At 38.5% G+C, this 21540-nt stretch overlaps 1 protein-coding gene across 1 annotated transcript; it reads right to left on the bottom strand.

Annotated features, from left to right (window-relative positions):
- Window positions 1–729: 729 nt before the first annotated feature.
- On the bottom strand, window positions 730–20855 carry tradd (tnfrsf1a-associated via death domain). The gene is made up of 7 exons (XM_012817243.3): window positions 20725–20855; window positions 15986–16032; window positions 13540–13606; window positions 13281–13422; window positions 6455–6732; window positions 2953–3079; window positions 730–1189 (listed from the first exon to the last, which is right to left on the bottom strand). Exons 3-7 carry the CDS (start codon window positions 13561–13563, stop codon window positions 891–893), a joined length of 870 nt encoding a protein of 289 aa, XP_012672697.1. The 5' UTR covers window positions 13564–13606; window positions 15986–16032; window positions 20725–20855; the 3' UTR covers window positions 730–890.
- Between the last annotated feature and the right edge of the window lie 685 nt (window positions 20856–21540).

The following is a 21540-nucleotide window of genomic DNA, read 5'->3' as shown; positions in this document are numbered from 1 at the left end:
GAGCAGCACCCTTGACAGAAATGTCAGGACGAAGACCGGTTCTGTATGGAGAAGTAGATTCAGATCCCTTGCCACGTGTTCTTCAACCTCATTAAACATGATAGGATTGCGATGTTTCAATACCAGACATGTAGCAGTCAATACAAATACCAATGAAATTCCACAATTCTCGATTCCAAATACAAAAAATACCATGCTTGTGGCATGTGGTTAGCATGGTGCTGCTAACAAGTGTTGTGACTTCACTCAGTCCTTGGGCTGCCAGGGTCATTTGTTCCATTTTGTCGCAGACTTTACCTTGCTTAGTGTGCACATTCCACTGCTCATCTTACGGGTATGATGTTGCATGTGACAAATAAAACCACCGGTGCTCGCTTTCCGCTTTGACATGATTTTGATCAGTCTCAAATTGCTTTTGCGTTGCCTGTGGATTCTGTTTGCCCTCATAAGGAGCTGGCGGGGCGTTTATGTATGCAAATTCAGGTGTACGTGAACGCACGTTCAATTTAAGAATCAGTGCACAGCTAACACTTTGGCGGTTTAAGAACACATTTCCACGCGTTCATGAATCCGGCTGGGATCTTTCTTAGGGTTGGTCGTAAAAAGACATTTAAGAAGACAATTTAAGAAGAAATGTTCCAGAAGGAGGTCCAATGTTAACTGATGTGACTATATAGCAACCCAAGCTAGATAACCTTTGGACCTTATACAATCACGCAGAACCAAGACTCAAGACTATTAGAGAAACTTTACTCTTTACAAAAGATACATACAGAAATACCAAAGAAAAGTTGTAAAATAGCCCAGCACATTCTGACATATCTATGTCACCTGAAGAATACATGACTGATGATACTGAATGATATAGGCTGTTTGATTGCCCCTTACAATCAATCTCTTGGCTTAATATCTAGCATAATCTCGGCAATGCTGGTCAATTTATTTTCCTCCAGTGCACCAATTAGACGGCCAAGTTTGGCCCCCCTGCCCTCTGACTGGATAAACCGTCCCAACAGCTGATAGGCCTGTTCATAAAGACCCTCCCTTTCGTATTCATATGCCAGATTGTCAATAGCTGGCCCTTTTAGGGCACGACACCCTTTCTGTAAGGTCCGTCCAACTTTCTTCCAGTCCCGCCCAATATGAGCTGCAAACTGCTGCTGATCTGCAGGAGTCAGTGGTCGGTCTCCTAGAAACACACACAAACATAAAGAGAAAACATTCATTCACACATATATTAAAAACACCCAAGATGGCAGCTCATGTCAAGATCTGTTAAGCATCTGTTCTCAAATCTGAGACAACATAATCCTGTAATTTCTTTATTTCAGGGGCAAGGCCATCAAGTTCAACTAATATATATTTCTATTTTACGATCATTGTATTGAATGGCTAGATGCATTAATGCCCTTTGAGCAGCAGCACACCACAACAGGACTGGCAGCACAGAAAACTATAAACGAATTAGCTAATAAGAAGTTGCTGAAAAGGGGAGGTTGTGGTTTCTGAAAACTCCATAATGCTGAGTTAAATCGGCTAAAATCAACATAGTTAAATTGTTAATATGCTAGATAACCTAAACAATTTGATGTACCACAAAATGGTGAATACTTTATTTATATGTGTGTGTTATTACTGTTCTAATATTGTTTGGCTTCTTTTGACAAGTAGCATGCATCTATCCCAAAAACCATACAATACCCACGGAACAGCTTATCATGCTGTAATCTAGCTTTCTAGCTGGGAACTGGATATAAGACTAGCTCCTCTGTTTGGTGTGACAAACACTAGCTGTATTCGTAGGACCAAGGGTTTGACACCGACTGCTCAAAATGTCTGACTTGCACAGTTTGTTTACTCCTAGCATACGGAGTTGACTAATGGTGTTTGTGAGGTACGCACAATAGATACATATGCTATTATATTACATTATAATACTTGATTATTGTGTATTATGTTATTATAATACATTATAATACTTGATTATTGTGCATTATGTTGTTATATTACATTATAATACTTGATTATTGTGCATTATGTTATTATATTACATTATACTACTTGATTATTGTGCATTATGTTATTATAATACATTATAATACTTGATTATTGTGCATTATGTTGTAATATTACATTATAATACTTGATTATTGTGCATTATGTTGTAATATTACATTATAATACTTGATTATTGTGCATTATGTTATTATAATACATTATAATACTTGATTATTGTGCATTATTATGTGCATATTTGCCACCTCCTTCTGTCAGCCCTTCTCTGGACAGTTCAAAGGGCTCTATGCTACTCTCCTGCTGTCCATACATACTGGATATGGAAAAGTTGGACTTTTGTCCCAGCATGTTTTGCCTTTACAAATGAATACAAGAGCCTTAATCTCTGTATTAATGTATAACAAATACATTTATATATTGTATTTATGTGTTTATATATTTGTATCGTATATATTGTGTTTTTTGGTTCTTATGTGTAGTACTTTTCTTATGTGTAGTACTTATTTGTGATTTTATGTTATGTGTAGTACTTATTGTGTTTCTATGTTTTTATGTTTTATGTTTACTGTATGCACCTTCACACCAGAAAAAATTCCAAGTAGGTGTAAACCTACTTGGCAATAAATCCCATTCTGATTCTGACTCAAATGCACTATTATAGATTGCTTCTGGTCATTTGTGGAACAAAAGTATAAATCAGTTGCATGAACTCTGGTACATATAGAGTATGCAATTCACTGCACTTTCAGTACTCAATCTTTTACATATTAGAGGGAGACCGCAGTATAATTTGTTGTGTAGTACACTGCTGTACACGCCTTGTGTTGAAATACACGTATTTATGTTGTAGAATTTAAGTCAATGCTTGAAAGACGGTGCAAAAAGTTTAATATATGGGGTGAATTCTGCATGCTTATAGTACAGAGTTATGCTTACCAAAAACCCTCTCCTGAAACAGAAAGCAGTTGTCGGGTACTTCGGCTGCACGGAGAGTCTGGGAAGCATAACTCTGCTCCAGCGCCTTCTCCAGCTGTGTGATCTCATCATCTCGAAGTCTCACGGGCTACAAGACACACATATTATTTACACATTACAAGAGTAAAACTTTCACTATACCTGCATACACATACTATCTTCACACTTCCACATTTTTCATAACAAAAGTTACCATAAGTTTAGAATCACCCAGAAATCTACTGTTTTAAACAGAAATATACTTGTATCCATTGTTAATGTTATGTTGTAAGTATGACTATTTGAATTGAATATCCACATAGGCCTAAAAGGCCCATTCTCTGGCATGATCGCACATGTGTGAAACACTCCTGTGATTCAATGGTCATGGAAGCTAACCCTAAATTATCATGTCCAAAAGCCTATTTCATCAAAGTGTGTAATTGTGGAAAATGGAGCATTCTTTGATACCCAAAACTGTTATTTCAAGCTGAAATGATTATTTGTAACTCTTGACTATATTTTCTATTCAGTTTGCATCTTAATATGAATATTCCTGGAAAACATGTTATTTTGTTAGTGATTCCAAACTTTTCAACGGTAGTGTATGTGAGACAAAGCAAAAGACGGGGTTCTGGAGGCGTGTTTGACGTGGTTTGTCAGACATGGCAGAGGAAGGGGAAAGGCTGGGGAGTGGTCATACAGAGTAATGAACCACAGCTGTACCATTCTATTCCATGATCATTTCATCACACAGCAGCTCAACAAATCCAGGTTACTGTCTTTCAATGATTAGCCTGAAAAGTTCTAAGATTTAAACCGATTTGGGAAATTCTGTGGGCACAAGTTCTAACAAAATGCCCTACACACCCATCACACAACTGGGAGGTGCTACACATGGTGCAGGAATCTCCCCTGAACATCTCCACAAACTGACAGGTAGAATTAATTAGTAAATTAGTTGAGACAGATGGAGGATTCATAGACACCATCACCTGTCCGTGTATTCACCTGTAAAAGTGTGGTCACCTCTGAGCAAAATACATATTTTGTTGACTTTTCAGGTGAAAAGAATTAAATACTACCCCTGTAGCAAACAAACTCTTCATTTACTGAACTTAAAAACTTTAACAATTATGGCAAGTGCAAAAATGTGCTCACGCCTAATTACCAACGACCTAATCAAAGGCAAAACCAGAGCGAAGTTAATCAATGAAGTTTGTGAATGTGTCAGACAAGATCACAATGGAAGGTTTTGGACAGTGTTTGACAGGAGCCTTTCTTCAAGGGATAAACCATACTGCTTCTGGAGTTCCTTTGAACCGGCTGGTATATTGGTAATCAGGGTATGTGGCTTTGAGCCTGTACAAAAATAAAGTATTTTTATGATTTCATGACCAAAGAATTCATTTAGAACTAGCATGTGTAACATACGATACACATTCAATGAAATCATCTGAATTTACAATACATTAACTTCATGAGCTAGGTACTGAAGCAAAAAATGTATAACTTGCATGTTTTTGCTGGTGAAATTTTTTATAGATATTTGAGCTCAAGAGCCAATCAAATCACACCCTACCCTTCCATGCACCTGAAACAACGTGTTGATTGTCTGTAATTAGGGGTGTAACGGTATGTGTATTCATCCCGAACCTTTCAGTACAGGACGTTCGTTCAGGATGCCCAGTGACCCAAACAGTTACTGTCAAAATAGTCTATTTATGTTGAATGTAACTATTTATACGAGCAGAACAGAAATTCTAGAGCACACTTTTCCCAGAAGTTTTTCGTAGTTCACCAGTTGTTGTCTATCCTCTGTAGCATGCAGGTCGGCTTAGCCTGGTACATCAGATTAGTCAAGATCAATGGAAAATGATTTGTGTCAAACTGTATGCCAACATTATTCAGCTGAAGCCGGGCATGTCTGTGGATACACTTGAAATAATGAATTTACGACGCCATCACTGGAATGTGTCAAGTAGCAGAACGAGACAAAAACACACTGGAAGGCAAGTCCTTCTCCTCACTCCTCACACTGCAGATTCGGATTGTGCCAAAGGAACTAATGCTAACGAGTACTTGTGCCAGAGTAACTCATGCTAACGAGTACTTGTGCCAAAGGAACTAATGCTAACGAGTACTTGTGCCAAAGGAACTCATGCTAACGAGTACTTGTGCCAAAGGAACTAATGCTAACGAGTACTTGTGCCAAAGTAACTAATGCTAACGAGTACTTGTGCTAAAGTAACTAATGCTAACGAGTACTTGTGCCAAAGTAACTAATGCTAACGAGTACTTGTGCCAAAGTAACTAATGCTAACGAGTACTTGTGCCAAAGGAACTAATGCTAACGAGTACTTGTGCCAAAGTAACTAATGCTAACGAGGACTTGTGCTAAAGTAACTAATGCTAACGAGTACTTGTGCCAAAGGAACTAATGCTAACGAGTACTTGTGCCAAAGTAACTAATGCTAACGAGTACTTGTGTCAAAGGAACTAATGCTAACGAGTACTTGTGCTAAAGTAACTAATGCTAACGAGTACTTGTGCTAAAGGAACTAATGCTAACGAGTACTTGTGCCAAAGGAACTAATGCTAACGAGTACTTGTGCTAAAGTAACTAATGCTAACGAGTACTTGTGCTAAAGTAACTAATGCTAACGAGTACTTGTGCCAAAGGAACTAATGCTGAAGAGTACTTGTGCTAAAGTAACTAATGCTAACGAGTACTTGTGCTAAAGTAACTAATGCTAACGAGTACTTGTGCCAAAGGAACTAATGCTGAAGAGTAACAGGTCAGAGTCAGAGACTTGTTCTTATTGACAATATTTGACTTGAGTGCCTTAACTGTTCCAGTAGTAATGATGGCCAATGAGCCACTATTGAATGTGTACTTGAGTGCCTTAACTGTTCCAGTAGTAATGATGGCCAATGAGCCACTATTGAATGTGTACTTGAGTGCCTTAACTGTTACAGTAGTAATGATGGCCAATGAGCCACTATTGAATGTGTACTTGAACGGAAATCATTTGCAAACTGTGAAAGGACTATTCCTGTTCTGCCTTTTGCACATGCCACAATTACTGATACATTGTTATGTATTTTTAAGTTTATGACATACAACGTAACACAGCATTAATCCTCATTGTTTAATGTTTGTTTGCTGCAGGGACTATTTACCTATCATTTCCACAGGGGAGCCAACCTTTTGCATATAAGTATAGTACTATGTTTTTACTCCATTTAATGCAACTATGATCGTGACACCACATAGGTATCATGTCCTATCATAATGAACATTTCATTATTTTCATACATGAAAATGTCAAAACACTGGTGTATATATAGATGGAGATCACACCCCTAGTTTTGGTTTCTAGTTTTGGTTTGAAATGCACAGACTAAGAGGGTATAGAAGTATAGAATGAATTAGTACGTGTGTTTTTCTTCCTGTGATGCATGAATATACATGTTTGTGCACCTGTGATATGCTTATACATGTGAGGCAGCCTTCCAGGTCATTCAAGCAGAGGTCCAGTGTCTGTGTGGCTGCCTTCAGCTGCATCTGTATATCAAGATCTTCAGGGCGAACTAGGAGCCTGGACGCGTGCTGATGGAGGGCCTGTCTCAGGAGTCCGCACGCGTAGCTCTCAAGGAAGCGTCGACACGATGAGATTGCTGTGAACTTCAGCTCCACTCCCAGAGCAGGGTCTGCATCGTGCAGCTTCAACATCTCATATCCCTCATAGCCGATTACATCTGAGAGGAGAGGGGAAACTGGTTAGCAACATTTATTTGGATTAGATTTCCACTAATCATTCGTACTTCACCACTGGTACGATAAAAACCAATTATCTTCATATCACAAATGTTCCACTCTTGCATAGCCTTTCAACTGATATAAGACACCTCCCCCGACTACTTCAATTTTTCAGGAAACAATTACTCAATTTCTTAAATGATGCACTCCTGCAACCTCAAGGGGCATGCTTGTAGGATCGTTCCCAAGAAGAATTAAGTACTAAGTGAACTTGTGTAAATGGGATCATTCAGTCTTTAATTTTAATAAAAATCAAAACCTATTTTTGCTTTGTTATTTTGTAGCACTGTGTGTAGATTGATGAGAAAATGAATTGAATCAATCTTAAATTTGAAACATAACAAAATGTGAAACTTGAAAGGGTCTGAAAACTTTCCTAATCAACTGTATTACAAAAAAATTATATTCTCTTAGTCACTGATAAGGGGACATGTCTCAAAGTTGGCATATAGAATATATTTCAAGAAGACATTAGTTTTTCATAATGATACAAATTTCATGCCAGGTAAACAATGTTACCATAATGGATTTCATTCTTTCATGATTGAAACTGTGTTTTAACCCATAATCCCAAATCATACAGCCCAATTATGAATTCCTGAGATAGCTTTGTTTTTTAGAAGTGGTGTCAGTAGGCTATTTCCAAAAGTTCCAGAAGAAAATAAACTTTCAGCTGTTTTCGACTCAAATTCAGTCTATACATGCTACCCCTTGATAGTGTCATTAGGAGGCACAACATCGACTATCATAGCTATGCAGATGACACCCAGCTCTATATTTCTGTAACACCCAACAACTACAGCTCTATTGATTGTTTGGTAAATTGCATTTCTGATATAAATGTATGGATGTCACAAAACTTTCTCCAGCTAAACCAAGATAAAACAGAGGTATTAGTCATTGGTGAAAAAAACGAAAGAGAGAAACTATCTGCACACTTAAAAACACTAGCACTTAACACTAAGCACCAAGCCAGAAACCTAGGCGTCATACTTGACTCAGATCTCAATTTTATCAATATCAAAAATATAATTAAAACATCTTTTTATCACTTAAGAAACATTGCTAAGGTGCAACCGTTTCTCGCTCGGGCTGACACCGAAAGACTGATGCACGCGTTTATCACGAGCAGGCTAGACTACTGTAACTCGCTTTTGTCTGGTCTACCAAAAAAAGCCATTAGTCAACTACAAACAATACAGAATGCAGCAGCGCGAGTCCTCACTAAAACAAGACGGAGAGCGCACATCACACCAGTATTAAAATCACTGCACTGGTTACCTGTTTGTTTTAGAATAGATTTCAAAGTTCTCCTACTAGTCTATAAATCACTCCATAGTCATGCACCTGAATATATAACAGACATGCTCTCAAGGTACACACCCAGTAGATCCCTGAGGTCCTCCGGCACTGAACTTCTAACAGTTCCAAAAGCCAGGACAAAGAGACATGGGGAAGCAGCTTTTAGTTTCTATGCCCCCAACCTTTGGAACACTCTGCCAGAATACCTAAGAATGGCTGAAACGGTTGAAACCTTTAAACATGCACTTAAGACATACCTCTTTGATCTCGCTTATCACTCATCGTAAAATGTATTTAACATTTATGGAACATTTATTTATTTACTTATTTCTGTCTCTTTTCAAGTGTTTGTACCTGCCCCCCCCCCCCCCCCCCCAGCAGCTGTCTCTTAGTTTGACGATAACTGTGCTGAGCAGTCGTTTATGGTGCCAGTGCGGTTAGTACGTAATTTCCTGTTTATTTTTCTCTGCCAAAATCTGTGTCTCTTTATAAGTGTTTCGTAACCTGTAAAATGTATTTATGTAACATTTATTTATTTAGTGCGGTTAGTATGTTTATTTTATTTTATTTATTTATCTCTAGGCGCATTGTGTTACCTCCTTGTATGAAATGTGCCGTACAAATAAAGTTTGATTTGAATTTGATTTGATTTGAAATATTTAATTAAGTTTGCTTTCTTTACCGCAACTTCCTGACTATTAACCGTGGTTTATACATTGATTTTGTGAAATGTCTGCAGCCCTGCGGTTAATACTTGGGCGCAGCCTGTACATGGGAATGACTTTTTCGCCTAGAAGTTACTAACGTGCACAGTAACTCTGCCAGGTAGAATGGATTTTCTCTCATTTTTACAAAATGGTGGTTGCTAGCCTTTGTAATATGAACTAATTTGAATATGAAGCTGCACGTGCACCCAGAGGGTTTCTACCTATTGTAGCTTTTAAACTATCCTAGCTATCTCGTGCTGAGGGAACGATCTTCACAGTTGGCAGCTGTGGCATGTTAATATGAACTTGTGTTAAAAGCTGCACAGGCACCCTGAGGGTTTCTACCATTTTCTATTATAATTATGAGGAGACTGTTACATCAGCTAGATGACTAGCTGCAAATGGAACCATTTAAGGTCATTTAAAAGTTTCCTTTAGCTAGCTAGTTAGCTAGTATAGCAACTAAGCAACCATAGCAAACAAGTTTGTTGCATAACCTTTACCTGGCCGCAGACAGGCTCCCCCCATCATGAGTAGAGGTTCTACACTTGTCCTTGCCTGTTGCCATTGTGCTTGCTCCATGGGGGTTCAGGTCAATTGTATTGTTTAGGCACTACATCAATACAATTGAATTGGACTGACTTGAATTGAAAGGAAGTCTTGATGTTAAATGGCTTCATATAGACATTAAACAATCGTGAGAGAAATAATGGGCCATCAGTGGAGCAAGGGCTTACTCTGATACCAATGTAGTGGATGAAGGCAGTGAAGTCCCCCCTTTCCTTCTCAAACACATTAAGTCAGTGGTTACCAGGGGATCTATTAACAATTTGACTTAAACATTTAGGGCCTCATTTACGTACAGTGCCCTCCGCAATTATTGGCACCCCTAGTGAATATGAGCAAAACAGGCTATAAAAAAATATGTCTTTGCTGTTTATCCTCTTGGTCTTTCAATCAAAATATTCACAAAAATCTTACCTTTTCATTGAAGTAAAACTATTGAAAGAAAAAAAAACTGTTGACATTAAATAAATATTTTTCCCCAAAACATGTGTGCCACAATTATTGGCACCCCTTAATTTAATGTTTTGTGCAGCCTCCCTTTGCCAAGATAACAGCTCTGAGTCTTCTCCTATAATGCGTGATGAGGTTGGTGAACACATGGCACGGGATCTGAGACCATTCCTTCATGCAGTATCTCTCCAGATCCTTCAGATTCTGAGGTCAACGTTTGTAGACTCGGCTTCAGCTCGTCCCAGATTTTCTATGGGGTTTAGGTCGGGGGACTGTGATGGCCATGGCAAAACCTTTATTCTGCGGTCGGTGAACCATTTTTGTGTTGATTTTAAGGTGTGCTTCGGATCATTGACCTGCTGGAAGGTCCAACCACGGCCCATTTTAAGCTTACTGGAGGGGGCTGTTAGGTTTTCATTTAATATCTGCTGGTATTTGATGGAGTCTATCATACCATGTATCCTATTAAGATGTCCAGGGCCTTTGGAAGAAGAACAGCCCCACAACATCAAAGATCCGCCACCATACTTCACATTGGGTATGGGGGTCTTTTCTGTATGGCTATCTTTCTTCCTACGCCAAACCCACCTTTGATGTTTGTTGCCAAAAAGCTTTATTTTGGTCTAATCTGACCATATAACTCGGCCCCATTGAAAGTCTGACTTACATTTGGCAAACTGTAGGCGCTTTAGTTTGTAGTTGATTGACAGCAGAGGCCTTTTTCTGGCAACCATCCAAAACAACTTGTGGTGATGTAGGTGGTGTCTGATGGTAGTTTTGGAGACTTTCTGACCCCAAGACTCAACTCACCTCTACAATTCTCCAGCTGTGATCCTTGGAGATTCTTTTTCCAGTCGTACCATCCTCCTCACGGTGCGTGGGGTCAATGTTCACACACGTCCTCTTCCAGGCTGATTCTTAACATCTCCTGTCGCTTTAAACTTCTTAATTATTTCCATGATAGTGGAAATGGGTATTTTCAACTCTTTAGAGATTTTCTTGTGTCCATTTCTTGATTTGTGCAGCTCCACAACTTTCCGTCGCACATCTTCACTGTGTTCTTGGGTCTTTCCCATAGTGATGAATGACTAATGGAATTTGGCCTGTGTCACCTTATATTTGTACGCCAGTGGAACAGGAAGTCATGGTTGACCTCTTAAGAGTTCCTTATCAAACAGGTGAACTTAAAAATGTAAAACATGACTGGAAATATACTTCAGTTAGATTTTAATTATAAGATTTTTCTAGGGGTGCCAATAATTGTGGCACACATGTTTTGGGGAAAAATATTTATTTAATGTCAACAGTTTTTTTTTCTTTCAATAATCTTACTTCAATGAAAAGGTAAGATTTTTGTGAATATTTTGAGTGAAAGACCAAGAGGATAAACAGCAAAGACATATTTTTTTATAGCCTGTTTTGCTCATATTCACTAGGGGTGCTAATAATTGCGGAGGGCACTGTACATTTGCGAGCGCAGCATAATCAGCGCCTTCACCAAACCGCATACAGCACACAATGTGTTTCCGCATCTTGCGTAGTATTTACCAAACAAGAACCTCGTTGCGTAATCAGCGCCTTACTCCGCCCTGTGTAATTAGCGCGCCGCTAAAAGACGGGAGAATGGGCTGCGTGTTCTTGCCACCATGGATGATGAGTTAGAATTAGAATATGAATTAGAATTAGAGCTTTTGGTTCACAAGGTTACAGCCAACTTAAACACAGTACAAGGCAGAAATACACTGCCTTCGGAGAAAAATGCTATCTGGCAGACTATTACAAATAAAGTCTACGTGGGAGGTGGAGGAAGTGAAAAAAGGCTATAAAGAGACAGACAAAAGAAAAAGTGGCATTCAACCGAGCTCAGACCAGGATGACCGGCGCAGGCCACCCACAATCCGAACCATTAACCATCTTAGAAGATGTCGTCCAACAAACACTGGTTTCTGAACAGGTGGAGGGTGTATCGATACCGCAGAGCCCTCTATTCAAGATATGTATGGTCTGGTACCCCGTTGTGAACTTAAATGGACAAATTACAGCATTATTATATGCCTATATTAAATGATATATCAAATATAAACATTTAAACTAATAACATTTTTGTTATATTTTCACCTGTATCCCCACCCAAAATCCTGATGTTCGTATTTTTGTAATGAATTGCGTAAAATTTCTCGCACGCACATAGTTTTCATTTAGCAGCTGATGTGTCATACTAAAACACCTCTTGTTTCGTTACAAATGGAACAGACCTGGTTTAGACCTGCTTTTATGAGGCAGAGAATTCTCACGCAAATTAGAGACGCGCTATCGTCAGGCAGTCTTTGTAAATACCACGGAATACACAAATAGGCTCACTTTACGCATCTCCATCTTTTTGCAGCGAACACCCACTTTCCCTTATACCCTCCCGTTTATGCATATGTATGAGACGGGAAGAACACCCACTTTCCCTTATACCCTCCCGTTTATGCATATGTATTAGCCCCATTATACCCTCCCATTTATGCATATGTATTAGACGGGATAGCGCAACTTGCCTCTATCCGCTTCAGCAGCGGAGAATCTGCGATTTTACCCAAGAACGTCGCGTTTGTAAATACGGTTTCATGTCTTTACCCGCATATTGCGTAGAAATTACGCCTGAAGTAGGCGCAATTCTGTTAGTAAATCTGGCCCTTAGAGTCTTTTCCAACACCACACCATCACACAAAATAAATGATTCATAAATGTATGGTTTTCATTTTTCCTTGAAATGCCCATCCATGCATATTTTACATGGCTAGCAGCGCTAGCAAACAAATACATGGCATTTAGTTTTACGTGACATTTTTTATAAAATAACATAAAATACTAGCCTGGATACCATCCGAACTTAGCCCCGCCCACAACATTTGAGGTCTGGAAGTTCGGTCTGGCATTGCTCCGTTGGGGAGAAACTATCTCCTCACAAAAATGTGTTCGGACCAATCAAATTGCCAGGGCGGGCTTTATACGATGATGGACAGATGATCAACAGTAACGTTATCACTATTATTGTTTGTTTAATTTGGAAGAAGCACATTTGGAGAAAAGTATTAGCCTTGTGCAATCCTTTGGCTTTGAAACCTTTGTTGTGGCATGGTTAAAAGTATCCTTTTTCCCTGCTCGCTACACTGACTGGTCATAGTTAGGTGTTGCTTGATTGTTGTCTACAGCTGAATTCAGTCTAATTTCCATAGAGCATCAACACAAAGGGAATGTATGACAGGTCAGGAAGTTTCATCAATTTCAACTTAAATCTTGGTTAAAAGCTTTGCACCACTTTATCATATAAACATTGCCTCATCATCACAAGACCTCATCTTAGGCTGACAGTTGAGATCCAGCATTTATGCACAACTATCCACGGATGTGCACATTATTCACTATTCAGAAATGTGGGCATTTTCACTGATGAGTACATGTGTGCATCTTACCTGACAGGGTGAGCTTAAGGACCTTGAACAAGCTGAATTTGCCATTTGGGTCTTTATAAATGGACAGAAGATCCAATGATGGGGAGAGCGACTGCAGGAACAACACCACACACCCTGCCCATGGACTCACCCCCACACTTGTCTGTGTACACGCAAGTCAAAAACCAGATCAGTAGAATGACATTCATATTTATAGCCAATCAAAATCAATCAATCATTTTGAACATGGAGTCAAATAGGGTTAGATGTTCCCCTGTACCTTTTCATCTATACTGTCCATCATTTGGGCATCACTGTGTTCCCACGTCACACTGGATTAATGGTTCCTGCAAACACACAGCTCGTAATGTCACAAACATACTGTATTGTCATCATTATAATTTCATTATGTGGTCTGCATAACTCATTTTCACCTAGCATTCAAAAATCAGGAAGTGGCCTTAAAAAGAATGGCTGCTCCAATTCCAATACAGCATCTCGGGCAGAGTTGTTTTAGCAACTGCTTGTTCATATTAGTGGCTTTGTGACTGCAGTGTCTATAAAAAGTATTAATCCCCTTTTATTGTTTTAAAATATTGAATCATGGTTGACTGAATTTGGCTTTTTTGACTCTTTAATATCAAAGTTTTTCTAAATGAATCACAAATATAAAACACAAAATAATTGATTGTATAGGTTTTCACTCCCTTTAAAGTGCCTCACCTAAATCATCGCAGGTGCAGCCATTTGGTTTTTAAAGTCACACAATTAGTTAAATGGAGGTCATCTGCGTGCTGTCAATTTGTTTCAAGTTATTGTTCTATAAATACACCTGTATCTGGTATGTCCAATTACTGGTGAATCAGTACATGGGATCATTTCTGTTTGAGCAAAGATTTAAGGTTATTCATGATTCCTCATTTTACCTTTTAATATGCTGTGTATGTGACTCTTCAGATGAAATATGTGTTTGTATGCAGAAAAGAGAAAGTATGCACTGCGACCTGGTGTATACAATACACATCTTGAACTTTCTGTATTGGGAGACCTGAGTGTGTCTCATGTTCCAACCAGTCTAGCTGTCGTTTGACTTTATAAGTGTACATAATTAATCTGAAAAGTTGGAGAATTTAGCTGATGGAGAATAACCGTCGCTGAAATTTCACTTAGTTTATTATTCATAATGAAATGTAATGTTATGTTAGCAAGCTTAAGATCTTATATTTTAATGTTAAAGGTCTAGTCTACAAAACAGCTAACGGCATCCAGCAGTTAGGTTATTGAGCGCTGTTTAAGGGCCCATGCCAACCAGATGTCAACCAAGGTCCAATTAAGACATCCCTCCAGGCCTTGTAGTTTAACTTATGGCTGTAGTAGTTTTTTTTATCTTAAGTCACATATGACTGGTTTGACTGGGTTCTCCTCTGCCACTGCTGCCACTGTTGACAATGTATGTCCCCCCTGTCTCCATTTGAATTGGCACAAGAAAAAAACGTGTTTAGTGCTTTAGTGAAGGTATGATTAAGGCATTTTCTCCGTTATAACATGCCGGTTTAAAGGCTAGCTTAATAGTTGACTTAGACCTACAATTTGCATCTCATCTGCTCTGTCATCTGTCAAAGTATTCAGCATGACATGTCACCGAATGTATTTACCATTCCATTCAATGACAGCTCAGTTCAGTTGTTGTACAACAATGCACTTTCCAGCATCACCTTCATGATACATCCCTTCACTTATGCCCCACTGAGAAAACCTAACCTAAACCAGCTGAATTGTTTTAATGATGGTGGACCATTAATCAGTATAGGCCTACATCACTGTACAGTCACATACTTGTCTTTTAACTGAATATAAAACACATTCAGTGCACAGTAGTCTACTCAGTACACAAATGAACTAAAGATGATTTTAAAGAACACTGTATGTAGAAGCATATTTACTATTTCTGTAAAGTATAGAAGAGAAAACATATTAATAGTATTACCATATTAATATATTAAGTATCATTTTAAAACTGGACCAATGACCACAACATGATGCAAAGCAGCCTGTGAATTCCATATTATTTAGTTACATACAGTAGAACAATGTTAGCAATTGCTGATTACCAGTGTAAACTAGAAATTATTTATTTACAATAACTGTTACATTGTTTTATTTACCACTGACAAAACCAAAAGAGTTTACAAGGACCAGGATCATCTGATGCAAATTGTTACCTACAAACATGCATTTGCATAGAAACACATTTGTAGCCTACGTGTATAACAAGTTCATCATAGGCCTACCGAGTAAATAAAAGGCTTTGTAAAATGGAAGACTAGACAATGACAATATCAATCGCAAATATGGATGTCAATATCCTAACACCAATCACTCTCAAAAGTACATTTTTGATAAGATATATAATATTTCCATAGTTAGCTTACATGGTTTACAGTTAGCTTACATAGTATATTGAGAAACTCACTCTGAGTAAAAGGCCTGATACAATAATAGTTTCATTTGCTTTCAAAGTGAAGGCCAATGGTAATGTTTATGATGGTGATGTCAGTAATGTAATGTTTATGATGGTAATGTCAGTAATGTAATGTTTATGATGGTAATGTTTATGATGGTGATGTCAGTAATGTAATGTTTATGATGGTAATGTTTATGATGGTGATGTCAGTAATGTAATGTTTATGATGGTAATGTTTATGATGGTGATGTCAGTACTGTACCTTTTTTCTGTCCAAGTTCAATTGTGGGAATTGTGCCAGCATGCCCACTGAAATTCAAAAAAGTAATTTGCGCAAATTAGCTTGCTCAATATGTTTATTACCATCATTCTTGTAATAGATAAATATTTAATTAACATTACACAAAATATGTCAATCGTATAGATTATAAAATGGGCCAATGGTTCCAACCCTGTAACTGCTATTCAGTTTTCAATCGATTTTTTATTATTTATTTTTTTAAATAGGCATCACCTGCAAAAAACGCACTGAATTTGTACTAGCCAACTAGTCTCCTCAGGCTGGGAGAAATGTAATAGTAATGGTTGACCATAGCATGACCAGCTGTACAGCTAAGATGAGCTTCAGCTAATCCATTTTACATTGCTACAGTCTAAACTAGCGTCAAACTCCAAGAGCACCTCCAGCAGCGAATGACAATAGACAGCTTGTAAATACATATACATTTATTACTGAAGTATAATGACATTTATTACTGAAGTATAATGACATGTATTACTGGTGTATAATGACATTTATTACTGGTGTATAATGACATGTATTACTGGTGTATAATGACATTTATTACTGGTGTATAATGACATTTATTACTGGTGTATAATGACATTTATTACTGGTGTATAATGACATGTATTACTGGTGTATAATGACATGTATTACTGGTGTATAATGACATTTATTACTGGTGTATAATGACATTTATTACTGGTGTATAATGACATTTATTACTGGTGTATAATGACATGTATTACTGGTGTATAATGACATGTATTACTGGTGTATAATGACATTTATTACTGAAGTATAATGACATTTATTACTGAAGTATAATGACATGTATTACTGGTGTATAATGACATGTATTACTGGTGTATAATGACATGTATTACTGGTGTATAATGACATGCATTACTGGTGTATAATGACATGTACAGAACACTCTGGGTGCTACTGGAGATACGATTCCGCTAGAAACTGCGAGTGTGATTGTGCTGCAGAAGCATTTGGCTTTTTTTTTTTGCTAGAGCTGCAATTCCGCGGATGCTAATACTTTGCCCTAACACAATAGAGGTTTCACTACACTACTGGATGAGCAGTAATCATTTAACACAATAGAGGTTTCACTACCCTACTGGATGAGCAGTGATCATTTAACACAATAGAGGTTTCACTACCCTACTGGATGAGCAGTAATCATTTAACACAATAGAGGTTTCACTACACTACTGGATGAGCAGTAATCATTTAACACAATAGAGGTTTCACTACACTACTGGATGAGCAGTAATCATTTAACACAATAGAGGTTTCACTACCCTACTGGATGAGCAGTAATCATTTAACACAATAGAGGTTTCACTACACTACTGGATGAGCAGTAATCATTTAACACAATAGAGGTTTCACTACACTACTGGATGAGCAGTGATCATTTAACAAGGAGCAGGGCAGCGATTCTATGTAGTAAACGTTGGCCTGCTTTTGTGAGCCTTGTGTTTACAGCTGTGTGTGTGTGTGTGTGTGTGTGTGTGTGTGTGTGTGTGTGTGTGTGTGTGTGTGTGTAGCTCGCATTGAATATGAAATGGCCCTCACATTCCATATAACATAGGACAATATAGGCCTAACTGTATTACCTTTGAAATCAAATGAATAATATCCATGAAGTTACCGAAGCCTACATCTGTTAAATGCCCAAACCTGTAACGTGCTGTTACACTCAAGGTATATTTGGTTTATGCAAAGAGAAAAGCGATCATTAAAGTGTAGGAATAAATACACATACACCACTACACCAATGGGCCACTGACATTCTAGGACACGTAGACAGCATACACTCAGCAATTAGAATGTCAATGTTCGATGAGTTGATGGTTCATTCATTGTGTGCAATGCACCTTATTGAGATCTAGTTCAAATGTTCCTACTTTGTGTTTCAACAGCTGAAATGACTGAGGTGAATACAGAGAGAGTCCCCTTTACCTCTGTATAATGCCTGACCCTACCCCCACCACACACACAAAAAACTGGCATTGGCTGGATTTGAATAGTTATGATGACATGAAATAGTTGTCACCAAGAGAACGTCAGTCATAACTGGTTTGCTCATAGTAACGTCAGTCACTATAGCTTATATGCAACAGCAAAATACCGCTAGCGCTCGTTAAGGGACGGAGGTTAAGTATCTGATAGCTAGTTTATTTGTGAAACAGTAAGGCAGTTGAGCCATGTATCTGAACAACTGCCCTATGATTTTCTCCTTCATAGGCTATAGCCTATTGCTGACAATTGCTAAGTTAGTCAGCCACAAAGCTAGCTCTAATGCCATGGTTTGTCAATGGAAGATAACTAACGATAGTTGTGCCTTAACTACATAATGCTTTATGCCTGTGATTGGCACATCAATAGAAGTTCAGAACAGTTCCTGGAAGCCAGCTTAGATGGCTCATTCTGCTACAAATCACACTATTTATTATGTTTGTGGCTTTCATAGGCTAAACTACTCTCAGTTGCTATTTGTTTTTAAAAAGTTCTTCTCCAACTAGCAGATCATTATGTCCAAACCTTACCAATAATTCAACTACAGTTGACTTATGTAAGTCATGGGCTATCAATGAGACAAAGTGATCCAAAAAAATGCAACTACAACAAACACCTTTATCCAAAGAGCATCTTGCATTGCCCAGGAATTGAAACTCAGGTCAGCTACTTGTTATTCAACAACACTAACCATTGTACCACTGATCACATATGGTACATTTGCCACACTCAAAAGTGGTATCTACAGTATTGTGATAGGCAAGCCAACAGATAAAAAAATCTGGCCCCCCACTGACCAGACTGGATGCTCATCGGCCCCCGCCCCCCTCATTGCCTCCGGTAATTTGAGTTTGAGACCCCTGCTCTAAAGTAATAGTGGCTTTCTACAACTAGGTCTACATTATGCTGTGAAATAAATGTGTCCCAATTAGAATGTGAGCTGAAAGAATGTTTGGGCCACAGCTAGCAGAGTGTACCATGTGTCTTATGACATTTCTCCCTCGGCTTTAATTGACCAAACTGGACCTTATGCTGCGCAGTACACAAATGGTCAGCGAGAGGCCTAACAGGAAGAAGCCCGTAACCCGGCTTTACTGCTCTCCATTCAAATCCTGTGGAGTGGCTGTCCATTCCATAGACATCTATATATGTCTATGGTCCATTCTCTGTCTAAGGCTTGGCCTCAATCCTCTCTGGTAAAAGAGTGGCCCTCCATCCCCTGCACGAGCTAGAACACACCTTCATTACGTTAGAATATCAGCCTCATCAGCTGGAATTTCCCATGACAAACATGACTATTTCCTTTGTGAACAGGCTGGTGATGTTCTTGTTTTAAAATGTATGAAATACATTAATCTGATATGTGATTTGTGCAAATGAGTCATTTATTACTTTACCATGGTATGCTATAGTGTAGGTAGGCTGATGATTAAAAAAAAACACTCAACACTGAATTTATGTGACCTGCAATGCTGACCAGTTGAATGCATCTCAACAATGATTTAAGAAATGAACACTATGATTCATTTCGTCAGTCATCATGTGCATTTTACTGAAAAGGCAAGGGAATTCTAACTACAACATGAAGGGGACAGTGTTCAACTCCTCTTCGACTGAAACCGTGGGCCTTTTCCAAACTAGCCCCTACACCCTCTCCCACTTAAACGTCGTTTTCGCATTCACGTGGAGGGTCTGATACATTAAATGCCATCCCAAACCAATTACCGGGAAGTGAAAGGGGGTTATAACGAAGTCCCTTGTAATGTATATAAGGCCATCTATCAGCGAGTCTGAGTGAGTTTGCATCGATGCAGGATTCGCTAACATGTGCAACAGTTTTTTGTTTCCGTAGAGCACCATAACTCTTGCTGACAGTTATTTTTCTGGCCGCATGGTCGTATTTGTTCTTAAATGAGTAATTTACAACATATCAGTCAAACTGAAATTAGCAGCAAATGCAGTAAAACACTGAATGCAACTTCTGTGGGTCAGTAGAACGTATCGGAAAGTTAACGTACATAACACATGAAAATTCTTTATTTCCCAGGGTCCCCTTATTTATTATGTTCGTTATCTCAATGAAAACGAGTCTAATGTAAATTTCTCTTTTCCGTTTAGGGCATCCCAAAGTTTGCCACTGTATTACACCCTACCCATTCATTAACAGAGCCCACTACAGTCGCGAGTGTGACTACAAAACTGAGTTCACTCCTTGACGGAGAGGGAGTGGGGAGAGTGCGGTTTAGAAAAGGCCCCGGGTGTTCACGTTGACCAGTCAGTCAAAGTCGGAAACGAACGCAGCGAACAATTGTCATTAACGTCACGCAAGGTGTTTATGTTATTTCTCTTTGACATCACAGACAAAAGAACGAGCAATTTGTAGTTTAGCTTTACTACGACATGAGCGTAGAGTGTTTTGGTGGTTAAATAAAACTTGCTGGCTTGCAGAGTGGCATTTTCTCTCAAACAGCTGATAAACTGAAACTCGTTGACCAAACAATTTGTAGCCCAAATCACTCATTTTACCAATAACACACGAACGTCTCGCTTATGGGCGAAGCCTAGCGCCACCGCTGAACTATCACAAATTTCGAGTTAGCACTCGCAGTTAAGCATGTCTGTGACTGTAATATAATTCAAAGTTGAACCACACAAAGATCAGCTTTGATAAAAATGCAAATTACCTTAAATTAGGCTACGTCAATCTCGGAATGTTGACTTCATTAAACATGCGTACAATAGTTTTACCAACAACAGCCTCATTCAAGGAAGTGTTGTCTGAACTCAACAATGACGTCACCATTCCACATATTCTATCTGTGTTCAGTTTCTCCAGTTGTCCACTCACCTCACTATGTAGCCTAAGGGATAATGTATAGTCCGCAGGTCAGTGTCGGAAAATAAACTCCTTCAGTACGAAATACCGTTCCGTGCACATTATCCCGCTTCTTATACGTTATCTTACCAAAACGATAAAAAGACATTCCTCCAAAATATCTTCTTTTTAAGTGATTTTGTTGCCTTTTCGTGGCTTCCGCTGAGAAAAAATAGTTCTGCACGCAAATAGTTCATTTAAGTTTCAGGTGTTGTGCAGCAACGTTTTACTTGATGACCTCAAGTTACATTGAATATCCGTTATGATAAGTGTAATATAATTGTGTATGGTAATTCTTTATTATGACTGGTGCAAACAATTATTGACATCTGCCATTGGCAACAGGTTTTGTGCCTCTGACATATTCACATATTTCATATCACTCCGCAAGTGGTCAATTCACTTCACCTGAAACTTTTAAGTTTTATTTCCGTGAAGAACATTTTTTTTCTCAGGGGAAGACCCAGGGGAACACCCAAAACGGCAACCAAATAAATTAGGAAGAGATTTTTTGGAGGAATGTCTTTTATCGTTTTGGCAAGTAACCGTATAATAAACGGTAAATCCCTTCAGGATGAAACAAGACCTGTTCGTCCTGTCTGGATTCATTTTCCGATGCTGACCA

Source organism: Clupea harengus, chromosome 6 (genome assembly GCF_900700415.2).
Source record: "Clupea harengus chromosome 6, Ch_v2.0.2, whole genome shotgun sequence".
In the NCBI taxonomy this organism is placed as follows: Eukaryota; Metazoa; Chordata; class Actinopteri; order Clupeiformes; family Clupeidae; genus Clupea; species Clupea harengus.
The sequence above is the reverse complement of the archived record's forward strand: the minus strand, read 5'-3'. Positions and strand labels throughout refer to the sequence as shown.